The 10,507-nt window shown below is 41.4% G+C and overlaps 1 protein-coding gene across 3 annotated transcripts in view; it reads left to right on the top strand.

The window, feature by feature from the left end:
- Positions 1 to 7,979, top strand: part of LOC128137367 (monocarboxylate transporter 2-like) — a 38,176-nt gene extending 30,197 nt beyond the window's left edge. For all 3 annotated transcript variants that reach the window (XM_052778242.1, XM_052778243.1, XM_052778241.1), the window contains exons 4-5: positions 1,847 to 2,722; positions 5,534 to 7,979. In XM_052778242.1, the coding sequence (XP_052634202.1) occupies positions 1,847 to 2,722; positions 5,534 to 5,826 (1,169 nt within the window). In that variant the 3' untranslated portion in view covers positions 5,827 to 7,979. The remainder of the gene's footprint in view (positions 1 to 1,846; positions 2,723 to 5,533) is intronic.
- The last annotated feature ends 2,528 nt before the right edge of the window (positions 7,980 to 10,507 follow it).

Consider the following 10,507-nt stretch of genomic DNA (forward strand, 5'->3'; position numbering starts at 1 on the left):
CCAAAAGCTTAAAGTAAATTGAAATTCCAGTCAGTCAATTTGAAACTCTCCAAATTTAATTAATGGGAAGAGCATGAGGTAATATTAAATTAGATTTTTCTGACTGGCAAATTAATGTTCACATAATAAAAAATTTGAGTTTATTATTGTTTAAGTGGGTAGCTGGCATCCAGTCTGATTTTCCTTCTCCGCACAACATGTAGTAGGTCCCTACCAAAAATGATTTTGTGGAAATGATGGTTCAATTTCTGCCCTTACCTACCAGCCTGGGAAATACAGAGTTAAAGCAAAGTCTAATCCACTGTGTTGCATTTTCTCAGGTATTCTCTAACCAAGGCTGTGTTTTGCCTCTGTAGTTCTCGGGTCAGCCCTCTCTTGGGGATGAATTTGGCCCCTTATGCATTACGAGCAGGCTGTACTTCCCAAAGACATGCCCTACCAAATATGTGGACTATCTAGAAAAGTTCATGCTGAGAATGTTTCATATCAAGATTAATTTTAATATGTCGCCATTTCAATTTATTTTTAATGTTCTAAACTTCCAAGTAATTAAAAAAAAAAAAACTTAGACTTGGCAAAAATCATAATTTTGTAAACCCCTTCAAACTGAAGCTATCCAACATCAGTTGAATTCTGCTGCATCAATTGGATTCTACTCTATCAGCAACTAATGATAGTGTTCCTTAATTAATTTTGAGGACCTTGACCTTTCTAAATTCTCTTCTGTAAAGCAATATGCCTAATTATGTACTGCACAGTTAAACAAACTAATTATATAGACTAATGAACAAGAAAAAATCTGCATGACCCTATTTTCAGGATTCATGTTCTCTGATATAATCACTTCAAGGATTACATTTATGCTTTGTTCTAATGTGGCTCATTCTTTCCTGGATGATAGGGTGGAAAATATGTGGCACGATTTTTAAATGTCATTTTGATGGAGTTCTGAAAATTTAAATTTTTAAGGAAATACTGCACATCATAGAAATGTTTGAAAAGAAGAGATTATTATATGCTAGTGCTCTCAAACAGAACCACAGAAAGTTGAGACCATCACAGCATTTGCTATCTCTGCCTTCAGATTTCACCTGTGCAAGAGAAGCTGGCTAACTAAATTAGCAATGCAGATTTATAATACCATTTATATATCTAAATGCAATAAAAATAAATTTTAATTAAAAGAAACACCCTAGGGTCCTGTTTAATTAGCATCCTCAGTAGCTGTTTTGCTGTGTACTTGCAGACCTCTTATTCTTTTGCATCAGACCTGAATTGCTCACCCCACCAAATTACTAGCGGCTGAGAAGGGTGAGGTTATTTTCTGTGCAGGTCTGTTGCGCGGCAGCAGTGTTGGGTGCCCGCTGCCCATGGAAGGGGGTGCCAGACCCAGCTGCACTTGAGAAGGATGCGTTTTGGTGGTTAGAGCACTAGCCAAGCCAGAACAACCTTCCTCAAACTAAGAGTTGTCATTTTTTTTTTTTAGTAGATCCATCCTCTCCTCCAACAAGGCTGTTGTGTCTGGACAAAACCAGCCAATATTCACTGAGGGTATAGTTTCAATTTATTCTGAAGCAAACTCTTTGTGCTAGGTTTGCCACCCAAGAGATCTGCAGTACAAGAGGAAGGGGCGTTCTCTGACAGAAAGTGTCTTTGTGGGGGTCTGGTTACCCAAATGTGGCAGCCAGAAGCTCAGGGATATCTTGAGCAAAGTTTACATCCAGGCTATCGTGTTGAAGATCCACCAGTGGACCAACTGTCCATGAATTTGCCTTAAACAATGAGCTGAGGATAAATGGGTCTCAAATTTTCCTTTGTGTATCTTAACTACTTTTCTCTGTTCCAGGATTCGGCCTTGCTCTCAACCTCCAGCCATCAGTGATAATCATAGGGAAATACTTTTTGAAGAGGAGACCCATCGCGAATGGCCTCGCTATGGCAGGGAGCCCCGTGATGCTGTGCACCCTGGCTCCTCTCAACCAGTTCCTTTTTGACAATTTTGGCTGGAGGGGCAGCTTTTTAATTCTTGGGGCAATTTTATTAAACTGCTGTGTGGCAGGAGCTCTCTTCAGACCCATCAGGGCAGCCCCAGCTTCAGTCAAACCCCAGGTGACTGAGGAAGGGAAGGATGCTCTGAAAGAAGAGGTCACTGAAGAAGCCATGGGAATGAGTAGTCCCACAAATGTCCCCATGGAGAACAAAACAGAAGAGGAAGGAGGAAAGGACTGTTGTGAAAAAATCAGTCAGTACCTTGATTTTTCTCTCTTTAAGCACAGAGGGTTCTTGATTTACCTGATCGGAAACGTGCTCATGTTCCTGGGGTTTTTTGCCCCCATTGTTTTTCTGGCACCCTATGCAAAGCACATCGGCATTGACGAATATTCAGCTGCTTTCCTCCTTTCGATCCTTGCTATCGTGGATATGATTGCCCGACCTACCACTGGCATCATTGCAAACAGCAAGTGGGTGAGGCCGCGGATTCAATACTTTTTCAGCTTCTCCATTGCTTTCAACGGCACCTGCCACCTTCTGTGCCCGCTGGCTTCTGGCTACACGGGGCTCATCGTCTACTCCAGCTTTTTTGGCTTGGCCTTCGGCATGGTTTGTGCCATGCTCTTTGAAACGCTCATGGACCTTGTGGGAGCTGCCCGGTTCACCAGTGCTGTTGGCCTCGTCACCATTGCGGAGTGCTGCACGATATTGCTGGGACCACCTATTGGAGGTGAGTGTATTTTCTTCCTCTGCTTCCATGGGGTTGTCACTTGTATTTAGTCTCTTGCAAGCACAGTTTGTAAGAAGTGCGTCCCACCCACCGTTTTTCCACTAGTAATTGGCCAGGGAAGGCAGGTCCTAGGTATCTCCTCCAGCATTTTCTCTTTACTCCTTTCTCTGTAGTCCTCCAGCTGAAGTCAACATTTTGGAGAGTGATCTTTTAGTCCCTGATCCCTTCAAACACTCGAACTGAACTTGCAGAACGAAACTTCCTGCAACACCAAGAACCTTGCACTTCAGACAATTCTTCCTGGAGACTCCTCCTGTTGCAAAAGGGTGGAGGCCACCACAATTTAAGCACAGTAAAACACAACAGTTCTATGAAATCCTGTTGTTGACTCAAACCTAAGCCTTGCTATTTGTCTCTAAGGCTCTGAGTATTTCCACTTACGGATTTCAATCATCTTAGTGCATCTGATAGATTTAAGGCTGTTCCAAAAATAAAAAAAGGTTTATTTTGGATGGCATGGTTTGAAATATCAAAAGGCAAAACCCCTCAAAGGTCCATGCTGACAATATTGAACCTCCAGCAGGGCTTACAGTCATCTGAAGATAAGTGGGCGCACTGATCTCCTGTGATTTTTAACAGCCTTCGCTTCTTTCCCTCTATAGCACATGCTCACTTCTTTTTCTACAAGGAACACACCATGTCTGGAAGATACCGTATTTGAGTCTGGCATTTGGCTCAAGTGCAGTCCTTATCAAACCTGAGTTGGCTATGAATTAAATGACTTTACAGGTGACATCCTCTCAGTGTATAGATACCATCCCATGTACATGCCCTGTCCTGGAATTTGCGTTTCACCTGTATGCAAGCTTGAATAACGGGTTTGGAAACTGGTCACCTTTAGGTATGCTAAAATGTTTAATTAGGTTGTGTGTGCTATCTGTATTTGGATGTATAAAAGTTAAACTCTGCTAATTCTTTTGAGATGACGTTATCATAGTAAGTTTAAAGAATGCACAGGAAGAAGGCAGTTTAAACCCATTTCCTGGATTCAAAACTGAGATCTGGCTAATTGTATGATACATCTTGCAGAGCCATTTAATTCTTCATATTACCAAGTAGCTCAGACAGTGTGACAGAAGCAGCTGTATCCTCTTGCTTAGTCATTATTTAATTAATGACAAACAAAAGAAAATACAATTTTAAAATGACCGTTTTCTGAATTACATAATTTTCTGTGTGGAGGATTAAGTTAATGACCAGAGACTGCTAATGAGGCTAAAACAGTTCTATGTAATAATCAATAATATTAGTTTTGTAGGGTTTTCCCCACCATTTTAATAAGCAGCAAATTTATTGGTTCTCTGGCATTTTAATAACCTACTGCAGGGTTCTGCTTTAATGAACTAAGTAAATTGTTCCCAGTGTGTTTTATGACTTTATCTTATTCTCAAAGGAAAAGAGGCAAGACTATCCTACTGTTGAATTTTCCAATACTCTACTCATTAAAACTCTCATTGAAACCTATTTAGGAGACCTCTAGGTCATCCTGATTAGCAGAAAAGGAAAAATTGTTGCAATTAGCATTTAGCTGATGTTTCACCAGTAACATGAAAATCACAGTGCATTGAAAATGGTGTACCAAGACATCTAGGAATGATTCAGGAAGAACCGTTGACCAAAACCAGTTAAAAATTTTTATTTTTGTGATCAAGAAATCTTATCTGGTGGCCATAAAATCCCCTGTTAGTGTAATGCAGTGGGGTAATTAATCATCAGCTTTTCAACATTAGGGGTCAGTCAGGAAGTAATTAAAGGTCCCTCTTTTTAAGGAGGAGAACATATGCCAAAAAGTCAGAGAGCTAATGGATGATGGGCCAGTTTCAAGGAGGCCTATCTGTACTGTGAAGGCCAGGTTAGGAGTGGGTCTTACTTTAATTAGGATTTGGGATGTTAAGAATGGTCTGTTTTGCGCCAGTAAATGGGAATTAATGCCAGGATCATAATCCCAATAAGATTTGTGTTACATTTTGACATAATGGAGAACACTGACATTTCAATTAAGCCATCTCCCTTCAATTACTCTGTAACTCCGTAGCAGAGGCATTAACCTTTGAGAGGAACCTGTCACATTTGTCTTGGCATTGAAATTATCTGACGTTGACAGCATCATCTTTGCTTTCCCTGGAACTAATGTTTTCCAGTTCCACGCAGTGCCCTTTCATCTTTAGATCATGAATATATATGCAGAAAGGGCAGCTGTGACCAAAAGCTGAGTCTCCTCTAATCCTGGTGAACGACCCGTGGTAGAATAAATTGGAAGGTCTTTGTCAAGAGTCTGAGATGAGACCCAGTGGCCAGTGCCATCTCACGAAGGTCGTCCTGAGAGCTGCCGCTTTTGTTGGCAGCCTGAGGACTACCAAGTCAAATGGACATCCTTGTAGGTGATCATTGGAGTAAATGGAAAGACTGTCAGCAGACTCTGTGATCAGAGGACTTGGTTTCTACATGGAAAAAATAAATAGGTGTGCCTGAAAAGTCCAGTCTTTGCCATGTAGGTTCTCTGTATCCTTCTATTTAACTGTACAAATTATTGGTAGTGTTACCTATATCAATGTTAACTACCCACAGGCTATATAGTGGAACACGTGTGTAGTATTTGCAGGATCAGAGTATTTGTGGAAGAGATCAGAAGTCCAGAGAATGTATTATTTTATCCTAAAGCCAAGTCCCTTTATATTTAGGATCTGAAAACACAATATTCTTGCCTTCATCTCTAAGTTTCGCCTTTTTTTTTTAATATATGTTTTACAGGAACTCTTATTGATACCTTTGGGGACTATAAATATATGTTCATTAAATGTGGAGCTGTGATGGTCCTGGCAGGAACCTTCCTGTTCATCATGAATTATTATAATTATCGTATGCTTGCCAAGGAGGAGAAGGAAATAAAGGCAAAAGAAGAGGATCTTAAATCTGTAAGGACAGAAAATGAAGGCAGAAATAACTGCAAGAAAGAAACCGCACAGGATGGGCCTGAGCTGGAACCTCTGAGAGAGGAACAAGAAGGACTAAAGAAGGAAGTGAATGGCACAAATGAAGTTTAAACCTGTTCTCATGGACTGAATGGGAAATTACTTCTGGGTTGCTTAAGTGGACACCAGCTGTGAAATCACACTAGGTTTTTAAATTTTGCTCTATGCTCTGCCAGATGCATCCTCTTCTTTGTTGTAGGAGAAGACTAGAACCATAACAAGTCTAGTTTCTTATAAAGTGCTGGGACACAGTGCAGTATCCATTTGCATACCAAAGGTCCTGCAACATTTTTCTTTAGGTATGTCCCAGAGGGGCTGAGTAAGGGTGTCAGTTACACCCTATTTTTATTCCCTGTACTACAGCTCTACTCAGTGAAAAGGCCAATGGCCATCAGAGTCAATGCAGAGCCCTTCCAGCAGCCCGAACGGGCTTTGCATTGAGTACTGTGGTGGATGGATCTTCTCACCGTGCAGTCAAAACTCTTTGACTCTCCTTGACTGCAGCGTCAGACTTATCCCAGGGATTTGGTGCTGCCTTCCACTGGCAGCTGCACTGTGACTTGCACCTCTGTCTCATGGAAATGGAAAATAGACCCTACACTCATCTTAAACACAACATGAGAGCACTGCTCGAAGAGAACAAGGGCAGTACATGCCCGTGCATGAAGTGGCAGCAAGGCAGCCTTGTCCTTGTGGCTGGAGCATGCGAGGAAGGAACTGACTTGGGGTAGTTCATCATGGCTCGACCAAGGACTTTCTCAGGGACCTCTGCCTTTAGCAAAATGCCTTGAGAAAGGTGACGTTATGCACGGGGCCAGCACAAGGCCGACATGCTACAGGAGTCCTTCCAGGTCCTTTGTCTGTGCGGGGCAGAAATTTAGTCTTAAAAGGCTTAAACTTTGATCCACATTCGAACAGTGCCAATTCTTTAAAATTTTCCCTAGGAGGTTACAAAGTCCTTATTATCCAATATCTGAGTGCTTTACCATTTTTAGCATGCTTTTTCTTTACAACACCCTGGTGAGGCAGTAAGTATTGTTACTATTAATTAATTGTACAAATGAAGAGCTGAAGCACAGAGGAGCTATGGGCATCATTGCATCAGTGAATAAAACTTAGGCATGCCAGAGCCGAAATGGGATCCACTGCCCTGAGTTAGATGCCTGAAAGCTCTGCTGAGAGCAGGTATCCCCCTGCTAGAAAAGAGGAAATACCACGGATATTCATGCATTAAACCACAGCCCTCTCTGCAGTGCAGCCTGCTTACTTTGTGCTTCCTACTACTCAGGATTAATGATTTTAAATGCTGTCGTAGAGCTGCAGCCTTGTGCCATATTTTTTTAACCTGGTTAAGTTGCATCCATCTTGGAGGGAATCCAAATATAGCTGCCTCCCCCTTGTTTGGGCCCGGTTAGGCACCTCCCTGTTGCTAGCACTGCAATACCTGGTGGCTTCATGGCATCCTGTTGCATGAAATAAAGTTTCCCCAGGTCAGTGATGCAAAACTGGAGCTGGGGCTACATAGGAGGCTCTCACCCAGTGGTGATAATTTTGAGCTAGGAAGATCTGGACTTTAACAGCAGGCACTTGTTGTATTTTATAATAAGCAGCTGTTGCCCAAGAGCCATGGATGCTGAGCATGGCATCATGTGGTTGAATCATCAGCCTTTTGTGGATTTAGCTCCAAGTGACTAGATAAAAACAAGGACTTTTCAGGCAGATCATTCAAAGCTGAAGCTAACACCAGTCCAAAGGCTAGGTCTCCTTTTTTTTGCTTCAATGGTACCCTTACATGATCTGATAGTATTTTTTCATGACTTTGTCACTGAAGAACTGTATTTAATTATCACTTGTGTAAACACTATGAAGAATGGCTTGTAAAAATACTTTCATAAATACAGTATACTCTTAAACTTAGACCACTCTTCTTGTGCAAAACCTTTTCTGTGAAATCTTTTGTTCCACTAATAAATAATGGTCTTTGGTCATTGAATTCAGTAGGACTTAAATTTTATCTTTATGTAGTATCTTGTATTTTCTCTGAAAAAACAAATCTGTTCAATATGCTTAGGCTTTTGTTGCTGTGTTTTTAACACTCTTTGTTGCTGTTAAATATATCTATAGTATTTCAGTAAAAAAGGTCTTGATAGATGGCTCTGAACATTTTCCAATATGCCTTCTGGAAGCTTTGCTATACTTAATAAAACTCTTTTTAAAAAATGAAATGAGTTTACATTTGCCCGTTGTGATCTGTAGGATAATGCTGCCTTTCTATTCAGTAAGGAATTTATCCTCATAGGGTTTCCAGTCCTGGCTCCATGCAGATGGTAATACAACTCTTGGTCGTAGCCTCTTATTCCAGGACCACCACCGCGAACTCCTTGCCACACAGTTTCTTTGACATTTTCAGTGATCTGGGCCAGCCTGACTCACACCTCCAGCTGTGTGGGCCCATGAGTCTGAAAGCAGCAGAGAATGACCTGGCAAGGATCTGACAAGGTGATTTTCATACCTTCCCACCAGGTCATATCAATTAATTCGAGGAACAATGACCCAGATTCCCAGCTGTCCTTACTGCAGGAGATGATGCTAAGGCTCTTTATCTAGCAGAAACCCAAAGCAAGCTTTTTAGATCATAAAACTTTGTTAATACAGATAAAATTTTCAATCAAAAGGCTTTCTGTTCAGCTATCTGTGAAAATCCTCTGGAAAAGAGACACCTTTGTTAACCTGTCCCTGAGGGCAAAAAGTGCTACATTGGATAAGTAGTTCTTTATGGCTTCTAAAGTCTTCTAACATTAAGCAGCTACTTCATTTAACCTACTCAACCTCCTGTCATAGAAACATATACCGTCTTTAAGATTATGGCACAATTTCTATCACGTAGGAAGGCAGACTATTTTAATACAATTTTGGTGATTACGGCTGGTTTTCAGTGGTGGGTGGCCTGCCTCTTCCCTGTTACCCTGCCTCTTGCCCCCACCGTAGGTTCAAAACGCTGATCACAACATCTCACTAATCAATGCAGCAAAGCAATGCCAAGTAACTGTGTACTTATAAGCACATGAGCAGCCCTAGAAATGCTTCACTGAATCAAATCCCATGAATTCAACGCCTTGCAGGCTCAAGCTGTAATCCAGGTTTGGAAAACTCTCAAACTAACTTTCCTAAGAACATTTTTAGTTATTAAAAATGACTGGTGCAATATGAAATATCTATTAGAAAAACCTCTTGTGAAAGAGTAGAAGCTGCCTGTGCATCTAATTTAGTGATTTGTGTGGCAAATTGAACGCAATATTCGCATTTACATGCATGCTTAAGTCTGGAAAGCACCTGTGTAGGAAAGTCAAGAGGTGTGAGTGTTGTACCGTAAACATATGTACTAGGCACAAGGGGCATATTTGAGATCTCAGCCATGCAAGGATGATTGCTAACACTTTCACTGGAGTGCAATTATTAGACATCTTTTATATTTCATTAGCTTGTGACCTTATTAGAAGCAATTGCCCATTGTTTCATGAATTTCTACAAGAGCCTGATTTTGATGCTGAACCATCATTCCCAACAACCAGAAAAGAACCCAACAGACCAGGCAGCAACACAGTACTCCCTGCAGCTGCGTTCTGCTGGTGAGGCAAGAGTTGTGTTTGATGGGGAGGTGCAACAAGTACTGTGGATTGGATTTAGATCTGTCCCACGTACTCATTTCTTAGTTATAGTTCCCCTCACTTTTTCCCTCCCTATATTTAGGTTTCCAAATTTAAAAGCATGGAGGAGAAATTCAAATATTTCAACACTTACTTACACTGAAGTGGCAAAATTTGTACACCTTCCTACCTCCTTTTTTTAACAGAATGATAATGCAGTGACTGTGCCACATGGTGCAGTGTCACGCTACTAGAAGGGGACATTTTCTGCCATCACACATTGTGCCAGGTGCTGCTTTGCCACACATAGTGTTGTCTTGGCCTGGGAAAGAAGCAACACAGACTGCCTGAGACCAGGGCTGATGAGCAAGGCTGGGGGACACAGCTCTGCAAGGTCAGCTGTAGGTTTGAGCTCATCACAAGGAAGAGCTTTAGTGCTTTGTATTTTATACTGTAAATGAAAACCTTCAGTGGGGTGATAGCCAAGATGACGCCAGTATCCAGCACTTAAGGAACAGAGTGTAAAACCAGGCTGTCTCATTAAGGCAGCGCAGGAGGCTACAGTTTTCAGTCTTGTAACCACCACTGGTGTGTATTTACACTGCTCTGGGCAGTCCTCCACATTTGGCACACAGAGGAGCTCATGGCTGCAAAGGGGAAGGATGTTCACTGGCAATATGTGCAGCAATAGAGCAAAATATAATTGTCCTCCTTTTAATAAAAAGAATGAACCATGTCCAGAAATTGCAAAAGACATGAGGAGACCAGAGAAGTCTAGAACCACGAATGAGTAGAGGTAACTTGGTAGTAACTATGTTAAAAAACAAGCAAGCAAGCAAGCAAACAGAAAAATGAAGTGCCAACCTATACATTTGAAATATGCAATCATTTTAGACAACACAAGACATTATTCAGAAGGACAGTTCCTGAGGCAGCTGACACCAAATTTATTTGGCTGCGTTCAGAAAACACCTAGTAGGCAATACAGGTGCATTCAGATTACACTGAGGAATGAATTTAAAAGACGAGTTTCGTGCCCTCTGTGGCGACAGTGACATTGACTATAAAATAGTACTATTTAGGCTTATCAGAACCATGTAAGGGTG

This window comes from Harpia harpyja, chromosome Z, assembly GCF_026419915.1.
Source record: "Harpia harpyja isolate bHarHar1 chromosome Z, bHarHar1 primary haplotype, whole genome shotgun sequence".
Lineage (NCBI taxonomy): Eukaryota > Metazoa > Chordata > Aves > Accipitriformes > Accipitridae > Harpia > Harpia harpyja.